We start from the raw sequence: 25,215 nt of genomic DNA, 5'->3' as shown, positions 1-25,215 counted from the left end.
ATACGTCATTCTAACTATTTAAAAAAATTAAAATGTATTTATTTTTTGTGATAAACAATTTATAAACTATCTTGAAAAAATTTACTTATACATATTTGAATTTTTACAAGTAAAATTTAACGGAAGTCGTTGATAACTGCAGTTCACAGTTCTTTAATTTATATTATAAAAGACATGTGAATAAAATAAGTATTACTACTACAATACAATCTGCATTGTTTAATCGTTACTAATTTACATTTTTACAGATCAATTTTATACAACTGTGAGTGGGCACTTACTTGGTGAGTTCTCTTGAGGTGAGCGGTCCGGTGAGGCCGGACCTGGACCTCGACCTGCTCAGCTGTGCTCGTCGTTCAGCTGCAAACATAATACATAAATAAATCCATTCGTACATTAATACAACATTTAAATATTACAAAATGATATAAAACTTCACCTTTACTTATATTTCTCCTTACATTTAATTTGATTTTTTTTTATTAAGCATAATTGAAGTTCTTTACAGCACAATGAAAATGTTTCATTATATTACGTTTTTTTTTTTACAACAAACAATAAGTAAAACACAGACAACATCTAAAGCAAAAAATGTATAGTTCATTGCAATCGTATGAACTATCAAAGCATGCAACATGGTCACGACAAAAGAAACCGTTAAAAGATAACAAAAATTATTAATTAATAATGAACTATTATAGGTGACCTTCCCCCCCCCCCCTAAACACAACCTAAAAACCTCAACTAAATTATTCTTCAGAAAGATACTAAATGAGAAAGTTTAAAATTGTAGATGTATTTTTACTACAATTTATTTCATACAAACGTATTTAACGGTTTATTTCTTCGGTCAGATTTGTATACACCAAACTAACTACATTTCAATTTAAATAACACATTGTTTTAATAAATAAATAAGAAAAATGTTACAAATTGTATTCGCATTAATACGTAATTTAAAAGAAAGCCTGAAATATAGATTGCATCATTCCTAAATTGAAAGTCAAAATTGACGTAATTGTTGCTAATTATTTGTTTGTAGACGTAGTTAATATAAATAATAACATCGAAAGCCTAAATGTTAAAACAGCACTTGTCTGTATGTCTCAAGCTTGGGCGATGACGACCGTCGATTCCTTCTAGAAGATCGTCCGCAACGCAACCTCGCCGACTCTGTGCCGACAAATTACTTATTTATACGCTGTTTCAAAATATAACCTAAACCTTGTAAACTTACGTGTCACTTTTCACGCCAACATTAATAAATACCAAAATGAAAGCAATTTTATTTTCTCATATTACCTTTTAAAGTGGGTAAAATTTGTCACATTGTACAAATTTAAATTTATTTCAGATTCCACAAAATAATATGTTTTTGGAAAAAAAACTATTAAAGTGCATTGCGAAGCAATGGTGGTCTATGACATACCTAATTAAAGCAATAAAATAACTTTTTAAAATAATTTTGCAGCCAAAAAGAGTGAATAAAAATATCTCTACATTACTACTAACTCTATGCACGATTTTTAGTGTAACAAAAAGTTTATCTTAAAATAAATGTGCATAGAAATTTGTTTGCGTTTTGTATGATTAGTACCTGCAATACGTTGCAAAATCGCTTGCACCAAACTCTCCTCCTCATTCGAGTCCTCTATGTGTGCGTGCAACATTACCTCACTGTGTAAGTCTATTGCAGTGTGCGTCATTACGTCACATCTACATACAGATCATAAAACCAGAACCACAGAGTATATTTGGTTGAGATTAAACCACTTCTTTTTAAATACATGATGTACACGGAAAAAAATTACAATAGTTATTACAATTTTGGCAGAAATACATTTTGGTAGTATTTTTGCATATCGTTTTACTTCTGTTCTTAAACATTTAATTTCCTGTGATGTGTATGAGTGAACATTGATATATTTCAACACATTTCATTTACTAAATAAATATAATTAAGGGGGATTTCCACTAAGATGATGTGAGATGTATTATAAATAGTGTAAATAGTACATTAAAATAGTATATTCACCTCCTGCGACTCTCGGATTGGCCTTCTTCCGCGGCCGCTCTCTACTGAACGCAGAGCCGCTCTGCAGCGCTTCCATCAAACTGAAATGACAAATAATAATTAATAATGTCAGAAAGCATTAAAAGTGAAAGTAAATTCAGCATACTAAATAATAACATTTAATTTAATTTGTGACAGAATTTAGTGTTATAAGATTCAATTTTTATGACGACTCGTAGTTATTTAAGCGTATGTCAGATGAGCTCAATGCATCACCGAAGCATTATACCTAAAATAGTGCAGGATGTGGTGTGAAATTCCGAGCCGGTGTAAAGTTGTATGTACAATGTATGTATGTATGGATGTATGTATGTGTGTGTATGATACCTGTCCATGACACCATCCTGTGCGCGCTCCATGTCGACAAACTGCTTGTATCTGTGCTGGCGGTCTCTGCGCTCGCGCTCTGCGGTCGCGCGCGCTTCCCGCGCTCTCCTCGCGCGCTCCTCCGTCTCTCGCGCCACAACGTTCTCTTGATACGCAGACTGTATAACATTAACACTGGTTATGTGACGTCAACGATCTCAGAGGTACATCTCAAATAAAAATAGTGTATTTGCAGCAGTGATACGACATTTGAAATTAAAGGTAGTAAATTTTTGTCTGCAAGATTTGTTTGATTTGTTCCGGGTAATCTTGGAAACGACTGAACCGATTTCGACAGGACTTTTTCTAAATGGTAACTGATATATAAAGGAGTAACTTAAGTCTATTTTTATTTCGCATTATTGAATTGGGAGATCGCTAATATTTTAATGTTAAAATAAAAACTAGTTTCATAATAAATACTAACAGCGAATGAATCTTTGAACGTCTTGATATCAGAGAAGAACTCCTCGAGCGTGTACTTGTGCGGGTCGAAGACGTAGTACTCGGCCAGCTCTCCGTACAGCGCCTCCATCTTGCGGAACATCGAGTGCAGCAGGTCGCACTGCTCGCGCGCCTCCACAGCAAACGACTGATACATGGCTAAGGTAATTTCAACTGTATTGTCTAGGTAATAGTTGCTATTTTCGATATAAATTGTTACAGATGACACCGGTCATTTCGCATAATTATCTAGTTTTTTACTTCCTGCTAAAAATAGTTTTAACCTGAACCAGGTTTAAAGTGTCTTGGTGATCTTATTGCATTTTTTTCAAGGATTATTGGATAGTAAAAATTTGGTAACTTCTTTCTAAAGTCGTTCATGTTGTAATCCAAGCAATCGATTTTCAACTTATGTCCTGAGTTCTCGTGGAAATTCCTTACTATTTAAATTGATAAATCCAAACACAGCAAATTTACCTACATATCAAATTTATGAAAATGGCAACTTTAAACTGAGCAGAAGAACCATTGGTCTGAATATAACGCTGTTCATATACTTTCGCCTGTCACAAGATCCTTTTGGAACTATATCTGAATAAAAAAGGATACAGCCATGTTCTCATTGAACAAGTCGTCTGGACTCTGCGGCACTCGGGCGTTGTTCAGATCCATTTCCAATGCTTTTATATCATTTTCCATCTTCTTGAGCGATTTCTGAACATTTTCCATCGACACTCTCGCCGCCCTGAAAATATAACACACTATTACATGTTTCAAATTAAGACCCAAAAAAAAAATCATCTTTCTTCAGATTTGATACTTTTAAATAGTATTGATCCTTCGAGTCGGATATTATAAATACCTGTCTATGTGAGGCATTTCTTCGGCAAACGTTAAAGCATCAGGGAACTTGCTCTCTATCGTTTCGACTAGATAATGTAGAAGTGTTTGTTTATTTTCCAGATCTTTTGTTGCAGTTAACTGAAATAATAGATTTAATGATGTATTTAATCAAAGAAATTGTACTGCAAAGCATGATATTGTGTAATTTTATAACTAAATATACCTTAGTGAGGAAGCTTATTTCAAAACCGTATGCACCAGCGTTATTTGAGCCCGTATTCATATAGTTTCCAAGTAGTAACAATAGCTCCAATATTTTAGCGAATTTCCCGCTTGATTTGACTTCTTCGCACGCCGCAGTGCCCGATACTATATCCTGAAAATATTACCAAGACTTGTAAATTTAATTTCCAATTACATTTTCAATCTAGACAATACTTTTTAAGAGAGAAAAAAAACTGCGTTGCTATTTTTAAATAAAAAAAAAACTTTTAGATTCGTGAATACCACTACAATTTTTATGAACCATATGAAATAATTCTAGTCTTAAGAGATGTGACTCTTCGTGTCCCTTACAGGTTTAACTTCAGATATAATCTCAGGGTAATGTTCCCTGAAGGCCAGACTCCTGAGACGTGGCACCAGCCGCTTCACATCAGCCACCGTCGCCGCGAACTGCTCCGCCTCCGTCAGCTCCTCGCTCTTACATTTCAACTCTGATAACTTCTTTAATTGATCCGCTGGAGGAATGTGCTGCAAAGAAACAATTTGGTACAATTTTAAATCAACAGAAAATGCAATACTTTTTTAACTAAATAAAGTAACTCATTTATTAAATACTAGCTTTTACCCGCGACTCCGTCCGCGCGGAATAGAAAACGGGGTAAAAATTATCCTATGTCCATTTCCTGGTTCTAAGCTACATGTCCACCAATTTTCAGTCAAATCGATTCAGCCGTTCTTGAGTTATAAATAGTGTAACTAACACGACTTTCTTTTATATATATAGATGTAGATTTCACCTAATTATCTAAAATCACTTTTTGTTGCATAAAAACTTTATTAAACTTAATTTTGTTACAAAAATTACTTGGAAAAATTGCAAAAATAGTATAGTTGAAAGGAAAAGTATCAAATCAGAAAAAGTCTTCATAAAAAAGTGATATGCAAAACTTTACAGTCACATTATTTATCTTTTCTCTATTTAGTAGTTAATTAAACTTTTTTATAAATGTAGTCCTTATCAGAAATCAATATCAAGTTAAAAAATTCAATACCAGTTAGGAAAATAACAAGTAATTTTGAAATTGTAATTTATAAAAAAAAACTAACATACCTGTATTAACAAGTCCAGTACATCAGCGGTGAGCACAGTTGTATCACAGCGGAGCACACACGTTCTGATATGATCGTAGGACATGTGCTTGAGGCTGCCACTCAGCAGGATGGACAGGTTCTGCGCCGCCTTGCTGTCCAGCACCTTCAGGTCCTTCACCTTCTTCAGTGTGTGCACCCTGGAATATGGATTATACCTTTGTTACGTCAGATAAAGTAACTATGATAAACGGCTTTTAGTTCTTTTTAGTGTTAAAGGGATTGTTTTGTCTACTATCTTTTCAAACTTTCCAGTAATCATTTTTTTTTAATTTAAGAGCTTTTTTATATTATTTTGAATATTACAAAATAGTTAATACAGTCGGACCTGGAAAAGCGAGATCCATTGCTTGGGTTAGAGAGAAACTTGGGGCGAGAAAAATATCGCGATCCTTTGAACTCTCGCTTATCCTGGTTCGACTGTTATTTTAAATGTATAATCCCAGTAACAAAACAAAAAGGTGATGAAACACTTAGATATAAGGACAAAAGATAAAAGTGTTTTTTCTAACTAACTTGTCGACCGCATCTTCGTTCTTCTTAGCGACAGGTTTGCTTGAGAATTTCTGCGCTAAACCGCTTAAGATGTCTGGAGACGCCAATTTGTCCTCTTGCACCTAAAATATAAAAGATATTTTTTTCAATTAAATCCTGTACAAATTTGATAAATAAAAATCAAATATTGAATAAGTTTTTTTTTACTTAATTTAATTTGTGATTTTGTAAACATTTTAATTAATATATTACCTTGACCCAAAAGGCTTTTTCTGACATCTTCTGCGGTATAATTGTTTTCCAGTTGGCCCGCTTCAGTGGACCTTCCACCTCCCACTTCTTTTTAGGTTTCAAACCATAAGGTAAAATGTCTGGTTGGGGCTGAAAACAAACACATTACCTTAAGTAAAATATCCAATATACAACACAAATTAATAATATATAAAAAACACAAATAATTGTGTCACTATCTGAAATAGTCGTTTAGTGATCACTAAGTGACACTTAAATGGGTATTAACTCTGCAGTGTTGTGTGCGGCAGAAGCACTCACCATTCTGGGTGCGGCAGGGCCTCCGAAGGGCGGGGGCGGAGGAGGACCTCCCATCATCGGAGGCGGGGGCGGTGGCCCGAAACCCGGCGGAGGTGGGGGTGGAGGAGGTCCGCCCATACCCGGTAGAGGGGGCGGGGGCGGGGGACCACCAGCTCCTGAAACATGAGGAAAAGATATTTCACTTTATACGAGATATATATTAAGAGTTGTCATACTGAAAACTGAAGATTAAAAAAAAACTTAAGAATATTCCTATTTAACAAATAACTAGTAAAGTTACACATATTGTATTATCAATTTAATAAGTTTATAAACTACCAGCTTTACCCGCGACTCCGTTCTCGCGGAATAAAAAAAAATGCACACAAGATAAAAAAAGTTCCTATGTCCGTCTCCTAGTTCTAAGCTACCTCTTCATCAATTTTCAGCTAAATCAGTTCGACCGATCTTGAGTTATAAATAGTGTAACTAACACGACTTTCTTTTATATATATAGATTTATTTAAAATGTATATTGATTCGTACATAGATAACATTTAACATATCCAAAATGTCAACATTTAAGGGCTATAATAAAAAATCATGCAAGCACATAAAAAAATATTCTACATTGCATGCGTTAAATAACATTAAATAATTGCAAATATAAATATATTAAGTTTTTACCCACCTTTAGGCATCGGTGGAGGTGGAGGTGGAGGCGGGCCGCAACCTATAACATCACATACATACAATGCGCATGCAGTGCGAGATAACGCCATTGTGAGGTACAAATTCATTCAAAAGCTGTGTTATTTATATTAAACATAATATCATAAGTAAATGTAATAAAATATTTATATTTGTTAATTTAAATAATAAAAAGTTCATCACTTGGTTAAGTTATTGGAACATTTTGTAAGAAATTTCAGTCATTGCTTTATTTAAGTTGATTAATTTTAGCGCACTTTTATTTGAGAATATTTAAAATTAAAAGTGATTTAAAAATATTTAGTTTTATTGTACGTATAAATATAATTAATGAATAAATCCATTTCAAAATATAATTTAAAATTTCTAAGATATGCTAATTGAAAAATTAGTAATCGTCACCAGAAAAAACTTATAAAAGAAATATTAATTTATAATATTTAACTTTTTGGTGTTGAAATGCAAATGTTTTTAGTATTTTTGTTAAAACTTAAGCCTTAAAAATGCAATCAGTATTTTAAATAAAAAAATAAGAACGAAAAAAATTACCTCCTGGCATCGGAGGCGGAGGTGGAGGCGGTGGTCCTCCGGGACTTCCAATTGCCTACAAAATAGTCATAAAAATAATTTGTATACAACAAGAAAAAAACAGCAAACTAGATTAAATACCACAGATCGTCATTTTTTTGTTATTTTTTTTTGAAAATTTGATTTTTTTTTTAGTTTAGTACTGAGATAGTAATAAAACTTAGACATAATGGCTGCGCTAGTTTATACCTTGGCAATAGCAGCGATGTTGCCTTGCGAGACTCCGCCCGGGCCTGTGGGTGTTGCGGCCTGCTTGAGCCGGTCCTCGAGGTGAGCGGCGCGCGCCTCCGCCTCCTGCCTCGCCGCTATCGCCGCCTCCAGCTTGCCTTTCAACTCCTCTATCTTACGCTCTTCTTCCGCACGAGATTTCTCTGAAACACAAAGATTTGTTGAAAAAAAACTTAATAAACTAACAACCCTTTAGTGAACAAAAAAATAAAACTGTGTAAAATCATTTTTTTAAGGGAATTACTATTTAAGATACTTAACTAGTCAGTACTTATATTACAGTTGAACCTGGATGAGCGAGATAAAAAGGGATCGCAATATTTTGTTGATTATAGAGGTTCTTCTCTAACTCGAGTTTCTCGCTTACAGAGGTCGTCAGTAAGGACCGTACTCTCGCTTATAGAGGTTTTTCGTTTATCCAGCTTTCAACTGTATTGCAAACTTGTAAAAGTAATAAAGTTTAGATAAATAACAAACCTATTAGTCCATCAATAAGGGGTTGTACGTCAATGTTGAACCGCTGAGTCGCGCGGAAATCTGGGTCGTAGCCATTTTTATGTAACACTATTTGAGTCACACATTCCTCTATTAGCTTGTAGTAAGCCGGCCTTAAATAAAAAAAAAATAGAAAACATAATATATTATTAGATATTAAGTGACTTAGAAAAGTTTTAAATTATCATATACAGTCGAACCTGTATGAGCGAGAGTCCAAAAGACCGTGATATTTTTCTCTCATGTAAAATTTTCTCTCTTACCACACTTTCTCGCTTATGGAGGTTTCTCGCTTATCCATATTCGACTGTATTAACTAAAGTTTTTTTTTAACTTGAATTTAGAACAATATTTTAAAGAAGCAATTAATTTGTTGGTGTAACATTAAAATACAAAATCTCCGATAAAAACATAAAATATGAAGCATCGTTCACCTTATTAACTCATCATCTCGTATAAATAGTAGATGTTGTAATATAGACAGTAGGTAGGGCTCCGCCGGCGTGTCCATCACCAGGTTCTTCACCAGCTCGAAACATTCGTTGGCGTCATTGAAGTCAACTCTGAAGATAAATATAATTAATAAATTAATTATTACATTAAAACTATTTTTTTTTTCTAGTTTATATCTATAAATACTAAGAAAAAAACTGTCCGTCTGTCCTTAAGGTTGCGTTTGTTCCGGGTTAAGTCCGGAACGGAACGATTTTGACAGGACTTTGACGGGAAGGTAGCTGATGAATACGAGTATATCATAGGCAACTTTTTTTTTAATACTGCGCTGACCAAGTCTCGGATGACTGCTAGTTAGTAATAATAATTAATTAAACATTATAGGTACCGTGCGTGTGTACCCACCTGACGTCATCAAACTTGGCAAGGAACTCGTCCTGGTCCGCAGAGGCGTGTGTGTCAAATACATTCATCTGGATCTGACGGGCGCCTTCAGCCGCCGCTCGTAACTCATCTAAAAACATATAGAAACATAAATATATCTTCAAATCTGACATTTTTATTATTCAAGGTACTTATATTTCATCTAAAGTACACTTTAATAATCGATTTACTAGATATCAGTGTTGTTATTTAAAAAAAAATAAGCTAAACAGAAATAGCAAATAAATTCCCAAAGTAACAAAGACGAAATTAATCATTACGCCTTTTTTAATATAAAAATGGTTCAATATTTTATTACACAATAAAAAAGGTATTTCTTTATTCCAAAGACAGAAAATACAAAAGTGAACCTTACCAATAAGATCATAGAGTCCAGTTCTCATAAACTCGCTCCGTAAGTGCATTCTGAACTCCAACTCTTCCGGCTCTGTGATTATGGCATTCATCAGTTGCATACATCCATTCTGGAATACACAAGGAATAGAAGTCAGTACAGTCAAAGAATTTAATTTAAGACCCAACAAAAAAAGCCATTTTCTTCACAGACAAATGAAGAAATTTGAATTAATATCAAACTTAGATAAGTCCATTGTCAAACCGTTTTAATGAATACAACTTTAACCAAATTGTAGAAATCCCTTCGCTATAGTTGTCATTCTAGAAGTTTCTGAAACAATCGTTCTACGAGCAATGTATCCGATTCATTGCTTCTCATGTTCCGCATAACTGAATAATTTCGTTTGCAAAGCGTTCAATGTATATCATTTGTAGTGTTACCTTTAAACTCTCAGGAGATTTACTATCCAAGCATTCCACAATGGGAAGTAACCGCGGCCGCCGACTCGACTCGCCCGCCATCGTGATCGCTTCCAACACTTTCTCGTGCCCATTGGGTATAAGGCAAATGGCTGCCAGCACCTGGAAAATAAAAATGTCACAAATTATTGTATAGTATTGACATAAATTTATACAAAAAAAGGTAGAAAACATTGCGTGTCATGTCTTAATTTAAAAAAAAGTGGTAATTTTACTTATTGACCGCAACTATAAAACTATTGACGTCTGTCAATAAAAATCCTGACATTAACTGTAATAGAAAAAAATACCTTATAAACGTAAGCTGTCAAACTAAAAAAAAATCTTCAATGTACACTTTATTTAATAAATACATCTAATCGTCTACAATAGTCACTATACCCGTTGTTATAGTAACGACTACGTTGCCATGGTTACCTTAGCCGCTTCCAATGCGCAGTGCGGTTTGCGCGCGTCGAGGCTGCGCGCGAGCACGGGCAGAGCCTCCCGACACTCAAACACTGTTCGTATGCCAACTGTATTGTTGAGGATGGCAGATAGACATCTGATGCATTCATACTGCACACGATCGTAACGAGCATCGCTGTGATACGGAGAAAGAGTTTATTTTTACATAGAACTAAGAAAAAAGAATCAGAATCGACAATGTTACTTGTGAAAAAAATCCAGTTAAGATTCAATATTTATGTATCAATCTCATCCTTATCATATATTATTAATTTCAACTTCGTTTCAAATAACATACTCACCGGTAAAATCCCCTACCACTGATTGCATGAAAAAATACAAGAAATTCTAAAACAAGTTTTTACGATTTTTTTATTGTAAAATGTTAGTGGAAATCACCCTTAACAAATAACTCATAATAAAGTTATATCCTTACTTTGTGTAACATATATTAAGGGTGGAGAGTAGACTCTCGATGCCTTTTGTGCCAAATTCCTGTATCCATGACAACGGGTTGTTTGTGAGCGCTATCCTCAAGTTCTCCAAGCAGCCATGCAGCTTGCCCACTGATAGCTCTGGTTGATTAAGATATGAGACATAGTCGGATGGTTTCTCGAACTTTGAACGACCTTCCTGGAAAGAATTTTCAATTATAGTAGTTATATTAGCACTTGTTAAAGGTTCGTAAACAATTAGTGAGAGAAAATTATCAATTTTCTTGCATTATTTTTAAATAAATGATGAATAAATCTTACTAATATTATAAATGCGAAAGTTTTGATAGATATTGTTATTACGTATCTCCAGAACGTCTAAACGGATCTCCATGAAAATTTATTACAGATGTAGATCATAGTTTGAAAAAAAACGTGGGCAAAAGCTAGTTGTTAAAAAAAAACACGCGAGTAACAATTTATTAAATAATAAGTATTCTTTAATAATAAAATAAAATCAAAGTAATTAACAAATAAAACTTTGGGTACTTTACTTTACTAATATTATACCTATAAATGCGAATGTTTAGATAGATGGATGTTTGTTTGAAGGTATCTCCGGAACGGCTCAACGGATCTTGATGAAATTTGTCACAGATGTAGAACATAGTCTGAAAGGACACATAGGCTACTTATTAAGTTTTTTAAGTTGAGTCGCGGGCAATAGCTAGTAATAATATAAAGATTTCATGAAACAATTAGCATGCGATATTACTAAAATAATCATCATCATCCCCCTGGCCTTATCCCACTTACGTAGGGTCGGCACACAAGGTTTTATAAACCTCAAAGTTTTGGCTTAAGTTTTTACGGCCGGCCCCCTGCCTGTCGCCAACCCTACTTGGGAGTATATTACTAAAATAATAAGCAATGAAAATATAGACAACCAAAAATAAAGGTTATGCAACTTGTTAAGCGAAGGGTTAATTTGTTTGTTAGGGAATAAAATCTAAACAAACCTGTGCATTAACAAATTTGTAGGCAACTAACATTTTCTTCTTTTGATCCCTAGAGTATTTTCTTAACGGTTCCTTCTTCTCCTCACTGATGTTCATATCGGTCTGGAATTAAAAAGTATATTTAAATATTATAAGACAGGAATTACATTAAAAGTGGAGAACGTTCACCTTTTACGATAACTGATAACAAATTTTCGTTTTAAATTGCAAAATTCTCTACAGTACCGCGTTTACAATGAATTTTTACAGTCAAATCACATGAATAAATAAATGATGTATCCCTCTCATTCGTTTTGTAAAATAGAGATTTAAATAAGTTTTTATATAGCTACGTACCATAAAAATATTTAGGTAACACAAAGACAGTTGAAGTAGCGTATCTATCAACACAAAAGGTCCAAAGTAGACTTACGACGTGGAGTTCACTAGATGATGATGATGTGATGATATCGCTCACCGATCTTTTACCAATCAATATCATGCAACAACCATATCTTAGTAATAATTAATTTAAAAACGAATAATCCCAAATGCTGAAGAAATGCGAGAGACGAATGTAACCGCGGGTAAGACTAGTTAAATAATATTGCTTCTGCCACTGACCAGCATTTCCTCAAATCGTCGCTGAAGCTGGTTGTCGTCGAGGGCATCGATCTTGTTGGTGTACTCCGCGGCGGCGGAGGGCTCGTCATCTTCAGCGCGCGGCTCCGCCCCCCGCGGCACCGTATCGTAGCCGCGCTCGATGCCGCCGCCCGTCTTCTTCGGCCGCCCGAACCATGTGTCCAGCTGAAACAAGGGATTTTTTTTTATTAATTATCTATTGTACATATATTTCTGCATAAGTACCAGAGGTACGTTTTGAAAAAATAGATCACAATAAGAAAATAATTCGGAAGCCCACTTCGCAGTTAAAATTTGAGGGAGTAGAATAATATTTAAGGGAGCTGTTGTCCTTTAGTCCCTCATCATAACTTTGTTCAAAGCTTCAGTGGGCCAAAAATACGAAGACGATTATCACAAATATTCGTGCTAGGTCCAGTTGTTCTTAGATACATTAGGTAAACATTTCTGATCAATTACTTTGGAATAACTTTCTATTTACAAATATAACGTTCATTCGCGGTGTTTAACGGATGTATTACGTATTCAAACCTTAAATAGTTTATCACACCTCACTCTACACAAGATACTAGGGCAGTAATTAAATAACGATAGTTTTGCTCCACTTAACTCGATAACAAAGCAATATTTATGTATTGATATCTTTATATAGGTAACAAGAAACTGCTACTTTACTACTATCTTTCAACTAAATATTTATTTTCTTAATGTTTTAAATATTGAGGACACGTAATATTTGTATAAATAATATGAAAATAAATTATGAACGTTTCCACTCCTGAGAACTTTCCGAACAAAAAGCAATTTATAAAGAACTTTCCTAGAAATGAGGCCATAAAGATATGTCTTTCTTCTATAAAAAACTTTATTATTTAAACAAAATTTAGTTTCATGTTTAAAATTAATACTTTAAGTAACAACTATTTAATTAATGGGATTGAGGACAACTTTATTCGCGTGTTTCCTAACATTTTAAAAACAAACATTTAAAGCACTAAAGTATGGTAAATTTTTCGTGCTCCGCGTTTTGTTTTAATTAATTTATGATTCAGCTCACTGTAGCATGAATGTTACAAAAATAGGTTAATAAAATTCGTGTTGAAAATATAAAAGAGGGCCGTACTTCCGACCTATTTAATTAAAATAAAGGTACTATATTTCATTCAAGAGAACGTACTTACGACCGTTAAACGTAAAGACTACAAAAAAATGCATTTGTATACGACAAGTAACACTTATTTCCTTATGCGATTGTCATCTTTATACGTAAGATCGCATGATTGTACCACAATGATGTAAGCTTCACCACAGCTCTAAAGAAATTCGTAATGCAGTCACATCTCACTTATAAGATGTGACTGATCTTACTAATATTATAAATACGAAAATTTAGATGGATGGATGGATGGATAGACGTTTGACTCAACGGATCTTGATGAAATTTGGTACAGATGTAGAGCATAGCCTGGAAGAATACATAAAAACTTCAGGGATTTTTTTATTACGTGCGGTTTCTTTATAAACGATTACATTAATGGTTAAGAACGATTCACCCTTTATAATTAATTAAACTTTTTTTATACAAAAATATATTTCACTTAAAACTTTTCAAATGACTGCCTGACCGATGTGTTTACTAAATACTTTTACATCTGGTATCATTAAACGATCATTTAAAAATGCTTTTCGATTAGGCAACATTGCTATATTGGTTTGTTAATGCACACGACTAATCGGGAAACGATAGGGTTGCCACACTACAGTCAGTTAAACAGCTGTTTCAGTGAATTTATTAATATTCTGCGAAATATTAAATCTTCAAAAATATGATATATGAATTTTGCACTGAGGTTCTGCATTTTTTTTTTATATAGAAAAGGGGTCAACTATCTTTTTCCTAAATAAGTCCCTAATAATTTAAAAACAATATTTCACTATGCTAGCAAACATACCAACTTGTGATAAAATATAGTGGACAATAGTTAAGTGATATAAAAACGAATTTTCGCAGCTATAAATTTAAATATAACGCAATTAAAAAGCAGCAAATTTTAAAGAAAAATATGGCAACCCTAGTATTTTTACGGAGGCCATTGTCTCGTCTCATTGTGCCTTTTGAGGTCCAATCGATTCATGACGTTCTGTCCGCAATATCACTAACAATGAGACGTCGCCCGCATTGAAGATTGACGATTACACACTTTGTATGGAACACACGTGGCTATAGAAGTCATGTGTTGCAATTAATAAAGAACATCTGGTCTCAATATTAAAAAGCTTCAGTATAAGATGTAGGAACCTAAGTCAACGCGTATGCGTGAGTTAAAAACAAAACAAAATACATACAGATTAACTAATACGCTTGGTTTCAAGTACAAAAAGTATTGTCCAAATAACTAACTTGTCATTGAATTCGACCAGTAAAGTAGATTTTCATTAAAAACTTACCGAGAATGGCGACCGTTCTCTTACATATTCACCTACAACTTTTATTGTGTCCATTGTATAGAAAAATAAAACACCTTTATTATACTAAGATAATTTCTTTACATTAAACACTTTAAAAAAATCTTTGAACACATTTTCCCGATTATATTCGCCAACAAAATGTACGATCAGTTAATCCGCACAACACATACTGAGTTCAAAATCCACACTTTCCTTACAAATTAGCGAACTGATAAAAATAAAGTCATCTTTCCCCTGATGATGCTTCACTCATCTGAATATACTGGGCGATGATGTCGGACATTCAATGACAATAATAGACGCACAAAAAGTCGCATAGCGAATTAACTAAAGGTGTTTACACACTAATGTTAATTTGTTTTGACATCATTATGATGGATTAACGATAATTTCTTTTATGTAGTCATATAATAAGTATGATTTGTAGTCAGATATAAGAATCATTAATACTTTAACTGCTTTAATGACTGCTATATAATAAATGCTACTTTTACCACAAAATCTTTCATTTGATTATTATAAAATTAAAATATGATAGGATATCTCAACGATCATAAAAGACTAGGAAAAAGAACACTTGAATGAAAATTTGACGATAAAAAAAGATGATATCAGTATTAGATAGAGGACGACTCAAGGTCAAATGAGTAATTAAATAACATGTCCGAGTGATCTCATAGGTGATGCAGGTTAAATAAGAACTTATTTATAAATTTTTAAGAATGTCTTTAAATGCACTCAGATTATTGAAAAAAACTTTAGGAAAAAGAATATTAAAAATATAAAAGTGTAAATAAATATCGGTGTGATATTTATCGACTTTATTCACAAAAATAAATGATAATATTTCAGTAAAATAGATATAAACTACATGCCCCAAACGTACAGAGAGCTTACACAATATTGCTTCAAAAACTTTCATACACAATTTAATAGGGAAGTAACTGAAAAAAACTATATTTTTTATTGTGATTAATTTTAAAATTAAAAAAGTTATTATAAAAATTGTCACCAACACTAGCGTTTTCAAGGTGTTAATTTGTAAACAATGTTTATATGCAATGCAATTTAAATCTTACTACTTTCGCATAAGGAAAAATTTAACACCACAATTGGCACAATTCCAATTGTCTTCGTTGTATATTTACACATGACACGAGTGTACAAGGTCGTTGACATTGACACCAATGACACAAGGTGGGCCAAAAGACAACTACAAAGAAGTCATCGAAGATGTTATAAGAAATCAAATTAAAACCTAATACTTTATTTTAACTTCATCTTACTAATCAAACCAAGGGTAACTATTTACTGTTGAAACCTTTACAAAATTTCAGCACATTATGACTAGTGATGCAACGGATGTCTGTTTCCGTTTCCGCAAGTGCGGAAGTTCCGCGTGCTTTTCAACATCCGTTTCTGCTTCTGTTTCCGCAACTTTTATAACGGAGATAAAACGGAACTTTACGAAGGCTGAGAGATCCAAATGCGCGGCGTGAGACGCGCAGTCCGTGCGCGGCCTTTCGGCACTTGTCGCGTTTGTTTGTTTACGTACTTTTTAATAGTACGTAATATTTTCTACTGCTGTTTGAAACAATCAGTTTCTCTTGCTGGAGTTAACTGTCTAGTTGGTGTCCATATAAAATTTGATAACTGGCAAAATGTGACTATTTCATACTTACGAGTTATTAAATGTACTTTTGAATAAGTGATAACCATGTAATATATCATCATCTTTATTATCATCAGCTCACTATACATCCCCACTGAGGGGCTCGGAGACTTTTTAGTTCCAATGCCTTAATAAATTAAAAACGAATACAAACTGTTTTTACCAAAAAAAAAAAATTGTAAATATGTTTTTTTTTCATATTATTTACACTTCTGTTTCCGCATCCGCTTCCGTTTCCGTTTCTGCTAAAATTTATTTTTGACATCTGTTTCCGTTTCTGGTTCCGCTAAGACACTTCCGTTGCATCACTAATTATGACACTGTAATTCCCACGGGTGTCGAGTATTGTTAGTAATTTCGAATTTTGTACTGACGCTGCATTTGCGACCTCCCGCGGTATCTTCGCCGGATACTGCCGAATGCATAGTGCACACCTTGTTTACGTATAAACTACGAAGCTTTATGTGTTTATTTAAACTTAAAGTTGTATATACAACTTAAACGAAAGATGTTGAGATGTACGATTTCCTCTTAAAATTCAAAATATGTAGTTAATAGATACGTAAGTCAGAAATAAAATTTTAACTAAAAAAAATACAGTCTGGTTCTAAATCTGGTTTTAATTTCGACTCAGACCATCAAATAATATGAGAACAAATAACTAAAATACGAAACACATCACGAAGTAACTTGACCTTCCTTAGTTTACCCTTTACAAGGCCAAGGCTCTCTATAGATACGACCGGCCGATGTGAAAGACAATTATAACTTTAATTGATCATAATCAGACTGATGACGTAGCCCCACACATTTTGAGTCACCAACACGTGTGTACACACCAACGCACTGTTATTTTTTATTTATATCAAAAAACAATGAAAAACATACTTAAACTGCCACATTAAGTTATTAATTGGTCACTAAGTAAGACTATGTAGATTTAGTGTGAAATATTAGCCCTAAGGGTATATTTAAATAACGTTTATGACTTTATATGCGACTATTACTGATACATTTTAGCCAGGATTGTTAGTCGTTTTGAAATGAGTAAACAAAGACACGTATAGAAATGTAGTAACAAAGTTAATACTTAAAAAAAAAGTAAAATATTACGAATAAGCTCGAGAAAATGCGATTTAAGTAATGTTTCTTTACTTATATTGCAATTAAAAAACCAGGATGTGCTTATTTAGTAACTAATTCGAAGTTATACTTTTAATAATTAATACCTTCATACATTAAGATAATGCTTCCTTCGTCCATCAATCCATTAAATTAAATACAACGTTATTAATGATACCAACCATTTTATAACCAAAGTCATGTAGGTAACACTAGACACACAACAAAACACTACACATCAATAATTTTTCACACAATAAACTAACGCGCAGACTTAGCAAATACCATTCGCGGTATGTGTGACCCAAGTAAATGTTCAGACAAGCAGTGGTAGAAAAAACATAAGGCAAAACCGCTCCGCGTTTATAGGGTTGCCACATAACCTACAATTAACAACGAAGTCATTTTTATTGAGTAACTTACGATCTAGAGTAGTTCTGTAAAAAATTATAAGTATGTTGTTTTTATTATACTAATATAAGTATCAGTTATGTAACATACATTTTAAAAGTACAACCTAAATATTTTCAGATATTTTTGCGGGGCTCTAAGCTTCGCGCAAGTCGCTGCGCAGGTACACAATTTTAGGTTGAGTAGGGCGTAAAGGGATGCGGGAAAGAACACTGCGTAGCGCGCTGATGACCTTGGGCCGCCAAGATATTTGAAAAGACTAATACATACAAAGTCAATCCGCTAGTTCTAGTATAGCACAAATTATGACAATGCACATATTTAACCTTTAAGATTTAACGTCTTGCCTGATGGGTGAGTGAATTGAATATTATAATTTCAGAAATATACATTAAACTCGTTACTAAAGAAAGTCCTTCGAAAGTGTACCTTGACCACTCTCATGTTTAACAGCATAACAACAGAGTCATTTATGGTACTAATAATAATAATTATCTTAGAGTTCATAAAATTAAAGTGAAATATTTCATATTGATGTATTTGCTTGGTCTGTAACTATAAGGAAAAACAAAAATTGTCTGTCTCTCTGTCCGTAAACCGCTTTTATTCCGGGTAATCTACGGAACGGCTGGACCGATTTTTACGGGACTTTCACTGGAATACTGCTAATGCACGCGGACATAGTATAGGCTACTTTTATATATTGCGCTGACAAAGTCGAGCGCGACCGTTAGGAATTAATATATGTCAACCCTACGTATTATTATTGATCAGCGCAAACGCATGAGCAATCCGGCTGAATGTAGTGACGATTACGTCACTATGGGCGCAACTTTATAATAAAATGGTATAATGAGGCGCCGGATGACACTTATATACGTAGTTATTTTGAACGTCTAACTACGATCTACTAGCATTTTAACTCAACGGATTTGTAGAAAGAAAAAACGTACCAATTCTCTCCCTCTCTATCTTCCTAATGGCCGGTAATTTCGTATTATAAGGAATATTAAGATGAATGAGTTCATCTGACATCTTTAATTTACTAGGTAATAGTTATTTGCATTGTAACCTCTAACCTCAAATTAAATTAGCGGCATATTTTGTTAGGATCCATCAGGTTTTTGTGCCATTGAGATGCCTAAGAATGATTGCGGTAACGTCTCTTATAAGAAAAATGTGGAATGCAATGAAATTGTAAATAAATAAAGGTCAATAAACTTTTGCATCTATTGTAGTATCTGATAGGAATACCAATCGCTATCTTATTTATCTGGATAGATAAAGATTATTCGAGAATGACACACATTTTGCGGCTATAGAAAGATCTTAGGAAGTAAAAAAATGATAACAATTGAATACTGGCTGAATGTTTGCCGTTTTCGCACTAAGCAATATTATTTTGCTCTAATGTTTGTGCACATAAAGAGAATTCTTAAAGCATTTGGTTACTAAAACTTTGTTCCTTCAAAATTCGCGATAACTTTGATTAAAAATAGAAATGGTCAATTTGACTTATCTCTATTTTGGATTCTGTTCAATAAAACAGTTGAAACAGTTTAATGTTTTAACATTTCGACTACTTTCTGTATACATAAAAATATTTGTGTCAACTTATTAATGTACACAATGACGGTTCACCTTTGTGCCATACAAGTACGCTGGTCGTCCTATAAACCAAGTCGCCTTCGACTGCGACACCAAAGCGCGCTCTCTGCTGAATATTAAACATAGACACTATACAAGTCTTACTATTCAAAGGTTATATAAATATTTTTCCGGGAACAAAGATATAGCATGTTAAAAACATATTCGGTGAAGGTACAAACAAAATTTGCCGTATTATCTGTCATATTTCACGCCATCTAATATATTAAGCCGATACAGTTATTTGGTAAAGAATGTACCGAATAATAGTTTTTCGATTATTTTGGTTTCAAATGGTTTTTTTTTAAATTCACAATGAAAATTCACGCAGTAAAGTCACGGGGCATTGTTTAGTTATGTTATTATTGTATATATTTTTAACCGTTTAATTATAATAAATATATTTTTATGTAAACATATGAGTATATATGCAGTGTTACTTCTTTATCACACGTATTTATCATTGAACGCATTAGCGAACGTTACCTCTAAACAAACATTTAAAACAATGTCAATTACATAGTAACTACAATGCAATGGTCTTTGATGATTCATTGAAAGACGGGATATGTTTGTAGTAGATAATGTTTAATCGAACTTATATTAATTTATATTAATGAAAATTTAATATAATTGTACAATTTAAACAACCATACTCAGTTAACTCATCTTATTTTAGAATATAAGGAAAAATCTCCAGTGAGAATTATAAAGATTTTTTCTAGCTTTATATATCTGTATCTACATATTATATACCTAACTATAGATCTAACCTTTGTATTCTTACTGGGAATACAATAGGGTATAGTCGGGTAAATATGGTTTATTAATAAAGTATTGCTTATTTTTATATCAATGTCAAATTCGTGTCATAAATTTACAATGATGTAATTGAATGAGATCATCCATCTCGTAAATACGCAGTTTAACATTGCATCTTAGGTGGGATGTGGGTGTTATGGAAAATTATAAGTTTTTGTCATTTTTGATAGATTTATTATATAACCAATAAAAAGCTCTCTTTAGAATTTCACTTATAATATCGACAACCACATTTAATAGGTAGTTATTACGTCACAACATCAGATTTTATAATAAAAAGCACGAATTTTCTCGATTTACTTGATATATTTAGTTCCGTGATCAGTACAACTGCCTGATGACTAAGTCATTTTATTGATTGGAATCATGAAGTTCAAATCTAGAAGAAATAGAATTCCTGCAAGTTCTAATAGTTTTTTGTATTTAATACATTGTTGGCCACTTATAGGTGAGTTTTGAAGTCATAATACACATCTCCCTGTACTTATTCCGCTCTATGTGGGTACAGCGCTTTAGGTTTTGAAGTAAAACTTGAGTAACAAAAGGATGCAGAATGTGTCATATGAAAAAGGAGAGGCTAGTCAGCCTTGGTTAGTATGAATGATAATAAAACATATGTGATGTGACCTTACTATCCTTTTGAATTACTGATTTAATTGAAATACAAAAATAAATGCATGTTATGTTTGTATTAGCCAGTTAATACCTTATTTTTTAACGTGATCCCCGATAAATCTGTATTGATCTGATTGAGTTATTTACGTGGAATATAAACATTGGGAATATTTTTCTATTAGGGTCCAAACATTAACTAAATTTAACTAATGTAAAGTTGTAGTGACAGCGCCATCTAGCGATTCTCTGTGACCATTCACCATTACATGAGAACTTCGACTCCTGCGCACGGTTTCCTCTACCCAAAGTGGGCCTCTCTGATATACATGTACGTCGAACATGAGCGGGTATAAAGTTTAAATCTTATAATACAACTTACCCCCTTTCTCCTCCATGTCTCCTTGCGTTTAAGGCGAGGCAAACTGTAATACTTGCTAGCCTCGCCCTCGGGTATATTATCTAAATGGCGATTGGGCATTATTCCTTACAATAATCAGTCACTTTAACAACACATCACTTACAAAAATGGTTTTTATGTGAAAAAACACTTCACGTCACATTTTTAATTAATTCATTATATCTTAGTGATAATTAACATATGAACACTGGAAAAAGTAATAGTTACATTAACTAATATATGAATTCCACTAAGAAAAGGAACAAAAAATGGCGGATCCTCAAATGTAACACTATCAATAAACCACAGTTTTAGTGTAACACAAACTAAATAAGATTTTGGTTATAAATTCAAAACGTCCACTCTTGGTAAAGAAAACACAGTTTTAACATCATTTTTTGCTGTACTGTAATCTATGTTACTGATAACTGATTGTTACTGATAACGAGGATTCCATTTCACGCATTATTTGGTCGTGACTAATTTTATTGCCTATAATTACAAACAAAAAAAAAACATAACCCTTAAAGTCATTCGAGCATAAATAAAAATGAAACCGCAATGGCATGACATATATCGCATTGTAAACGTCATCGGATTTGAAATACAAGGATCGATAGTAATGCTAATTAGAGACTTGTTTTTAGTTTTTAGGTCTTTAGAAGGAAAACATGGCATCAATTATTAGTTCTATGCATGTCTAGCTATTTGACATTTCCTTCATTGTTAAGAACCTTTTTATGAGACACATGAGAGATAAACCTACTTAATTTAAATTGGAACTTTATTATCAAACTTCAATAATTTGATGCACACCCTTTATTTAAATGGATACATGGTTTCAATGTATCAGACCACAATAATGCGGTCAAATAAAGACCTAATCGTTCCGCCTATTTACATTGGCCAAACTAATTAGGTATTCTAATAGAAAATTTTAAACTATTAAAATTAAGTTACATGTACATAATCCCTAAATTGATTTATTCACAATAATTATAGTGTCACCATAAATAAGAACTTTACAAAACTCTCCTTTTAGAGACTTGTATGTCACAATTTTTGTAAAGTGTATTTTTTTAAATATTTTAGGGCATCACATAAAACCGGTATGCGAACATCTGCAGTCACAAATCGGTCTTTTGTAATACATTTAAACATGCTAATTAAAACCATAGCAATCGGGGACAGAAAACCGTAGAGACGACCGCACCTAAACATATTTTAAATAACACGAACGGGCTTGTGTATTCGTTTTTAATTATCACATAAACAAATGGCCTCGTATGTTTATTATTAAATCACGACACTGGGTATATTAACTTACTTTTGTGAGTACACTATCGAATGATAGATTGCCTTTTATAAAATGTAGGTATTTTGTAGTCAGGTGCATTAAAAGGTATATATTTACAGAAACTTGTAGGTGTATACACTCGATTTATATTATACTCGATTTCAAAAATATTTATGCACGTATCCGTCTTGCTTCCGACCATAAATATATCCTATTAGCAAGTATACAAGTTTCTAAAGTTTTGAATTTGTATACATATTTATACAGCTAACTGTACCAATGGCATAGAGCAATTCGATTTGTATTTCTTAGGGTGCGTCCACATCTCGCTCTAGTACCACTCAGGAGGTGCGTCTACACCCTTACAGTGTCAAGGGGTTTAATGTTACTTCCCATTTAATGCTATCTTCTGGTGATGAAAACTTGTACAATATATCAAAATACTATAAAATGACTGGCATATGATTAATGTTGTGTAAGATGGGACTATATAAATGAAACTCTTATATACTAAAGTCATTTGAATGACATTAAAAATCGATTCGCAATGCTATGTGACAAAATGAAGCAAGTCGGTAAACAGCACAACTCAATGTCGTAATATACTACTGGTATCTTTTTCGGAGGCTATATTTTTTTTTCTAAATAAAAATAAGTCACAAGTGATGTGGACTGGCAGATCAGAGGAATAATTTCTGATACCTTTTTCATTGACAATTTTGGAAGAAATACATTGATAACTTTACTTTAATGCTGCTTTATAATAATAATTTAGAGTATGGCCTCAGTTAACCACGCTGGCCTATTACTGAACCTTACGACAATTTTCGCAATATTAACTCAACAGCAAATACACTGACTTGGTTTTATTTATCTGTCTTCAAAGTCATATTTCATTTGAAAATGCCATAACAATGAATAAGAGATTGATATTTGAGAGATGTTTATAACTACGCCACGGTACAATCTCATGGTCAAGGTTTAGTTTTACAATACAAATTTAAATAATTTACTGTATTCAAGTATGACAATACAGTCTTATTTAAATTTAGATTTCTACTGTCGAAACACCAAGAAAAAAACATAATAAAAATTATATAGGTATTTTAGTAGTAGAAGACCACGGTTGAAACGCTAGCTAAATCTGTTTAAATCAAACACTTATATATCTTAAGCCATTAAGTTATTCAGTAACTATCGGTTTCTGGTAACATATAAAAGGTATTTAACACATACACACAATTCACATTATATAGTGGCTATAAAGTGGTAGAATTGCACAACACAAATATCATATATAACTGATATCAAAGCCAAACCATATCAAACTAAACAGACTTTATATTGAACACAAATCGCGGAGACATTCACTGAAAGGACATCGACTGAAAACTAAACGAAATCTACTGGCGAAGTTATATCGCTGTGCATATAGACGTCAGCGACAGGTACCGTTAGCAAAATAGACTGAACGTTAAAAAAAAAAGAAAAAAAAATGTCATTCCAATAGCCTAGACGCACAACCGCAATATCAAGTGATTATTTCTTTTATCTAGTAAAAAGTTCATTGCGTACCTATTATAGTATTTTGGCACAATGATTTTTCTAAGATTTCTTACATTCTGTTTCTTTTTAAAGAAAACGGTGCCAAGTAATCTTAATAATATTATAAATACGAATGTTTATTGAATTGGTTATCTCGATGAAATTTGGCATAAGTGTAGAGCATAGTCAGAAAGAACACATAGGCTACTAATGAAGATTTTTTGTTAATCCGCGAGGATGGAGTCGCGGGCTACAGCTAGTGTACAACATAAAAACATCAACGTCGAACGTAGTGGGTTCAATAGATGAAAAAGGCTTAGAACTTGCTTTCGTCTTTTATTAAAAAACTGTAAGTTCTTTTATAAGCTAATTTCGCTAATGTTTTTGCAAACCCTACCCGCTTATCTAGAAACGGTCGTGTACATACCGTACGAAAGTAAACCCACGGTCTCAGGCGAGTACGACTACGAGGAATCAGCTGATGGATACTTGAGCCGGTACACAAATAAGATTGTAACCACTATACAATTACGAGCGAATTTCCTGTGAACATTCCTTATATCGATTTTGTAAAACTTGCTAACGAAATAAGAAAAAATACACCATTTTGTGGAACCTAATGCTGTCCTTTTCTATTATACGGCGAGGGTGATATAAAACAGTGAGTAGTTAAGAGTACTAACTTGAAAGTATGTTTTGTAATTTTTGATTATAATTGATAATAATATGAATTGCATGGTTTTGCGTATCATTATTGTTTGTTTACCATTGCATAGACGATCTAGACATTAACCAGACCAAACAAAGTAGGAAATATTGTAAAGAGTTATTTACT

General features: G+C 33.1%; 1 protein-coding gene across 5 annotated transcripts in view; it reads right to left on the bottom strand.

Annotated features, from left to right (window-relative positions):
• LOC106721254 (protein diaphanous) overlaps positions 1 to 25,215 on the bottom strand; it is a 28,444-nt gene that overhangs the window by 747 nt on the left and 2,482 nt on the right. The window contains exons 1-26 of one of the 5 annotated variants that reach the window (XR_006756423.1): positions 21,521 to 21,707; positions 12,366 to 12,548; positions 11,763 to 11,864; positions 10,746 to 10,942; positions 10,280 to 10,445; positions 9,824 to 9,964; positions 9,402 to 9,510; positions 9,008 to 9,116; positions 8,584 to 8,712; positions 8,132 to 8,262; positions 7,616 to 7,797; positions 7,388 to 7,442; positions 6,819 to 6,860; positions 6,149 to 6,303; positions 5,849 to 5,977; positions 5,618 to 5,718; positions 5,064 to 5,241; positions 4,304 to 4,480; positions 3,951 to 4,103; positions 3,747 to 3,865; positions 3,494 to 3,629; positions 2,868 to 3,032; positions 2,402 to 2,559; positions 2,036 to 2,115; positions 1,094 to 1,173; positions 282 to 360 (exon numbers count right to left, since the gene is read on the bottom strand). Coding sequence is in view for 4 of the 5 variants with exons in the window: in XM_045682440.1 (XP_045538396.1) it covers positions 282 to 360; positions 2,036 to 2,115; positions 2,402 to 2,559; positions 2,868 to 3,032; positions 3,494 to 3,629; positions 3,747 to 3,865; positions 3,951 to 4,103; positions 4,304 to 4,480; positions 5,064 to 5,241; positions 5,618 to 5,718; positions 5,849 to 5,977; positions 6,149 to 6,303; positions 6,819 to 6,860; positions 7,388 to 7,442; positions 7,616 to 7,797; positions 8,132 to 8,262; positions 8,584 to 8,712; positions 9,008 to 9,116; positions 9,402 to 9,510; positions 9,824 to 9,964; positions 10,280 to 10,445; positions 10,746 to 10,942; positions 11,763 to 11,864; positions 12,366 to 12,548; positions 21,521 to 21,619 (3,275 nt within the window). In the remaining variant the exon portion in view is untranslated. Of the gene's footprint in view, positions 1 to 281; positions 361 to 1,093; positions 1,174 to 2,035; positions 2,116 to 2,401; positions 2,560 to 2,867; positions 3,033 to 3,493; positions 3,630 to 3,746; positions 3,866 to 3,950; positions 4,104 to 4,303; positions 4,481 to 5,063; positions 5,242 to 5,617; positions 5,719 to 5,848; positions 5,978 to 6,148; positions 6,304 to 6,818; positions 6,861 to 7,387; positions 7,443 to 7,615; positions 7,798 to 8,131; positions 8,263 to 8,583; positions 8,713 to 9,007; positions 9,117 to 9,401; positions 9,511 to 9,823; positions 9,965 to 10,279; positions 10,446 to 10,745; positions 10,943 to 11,762; positions 11,865 to 12,365; positions 12,549 to 14,831; positions 15,163 to 17,828; positions 17,962 to 21,520; positions 21,708 to 25,215 lie in introns of those variants that run through there. The other 4 variants (XM_045682440.1, XM_045682443.1, XM_045682442.1 and 1 more) reach the window with 4 other exon arrangements.

Source organism: Papilio machaon, chromosome 19 (assembly GCF_912999745.1).
Source record: "Papilio machaon chromosome 19, ilPapMach1.1, whole genome shotgun sequence".
NCBI classification, from domain to species: Eukaryota; Metazoa; Arthropoda; class Insecta; order Lepidoptera; family Papilionidae; genus Papilio; species Papilio machaon.
Note: the sequence above shows the minus strand (reverse complement) of the source record. Positions and strands in the feature narration are given on the sequence as shown.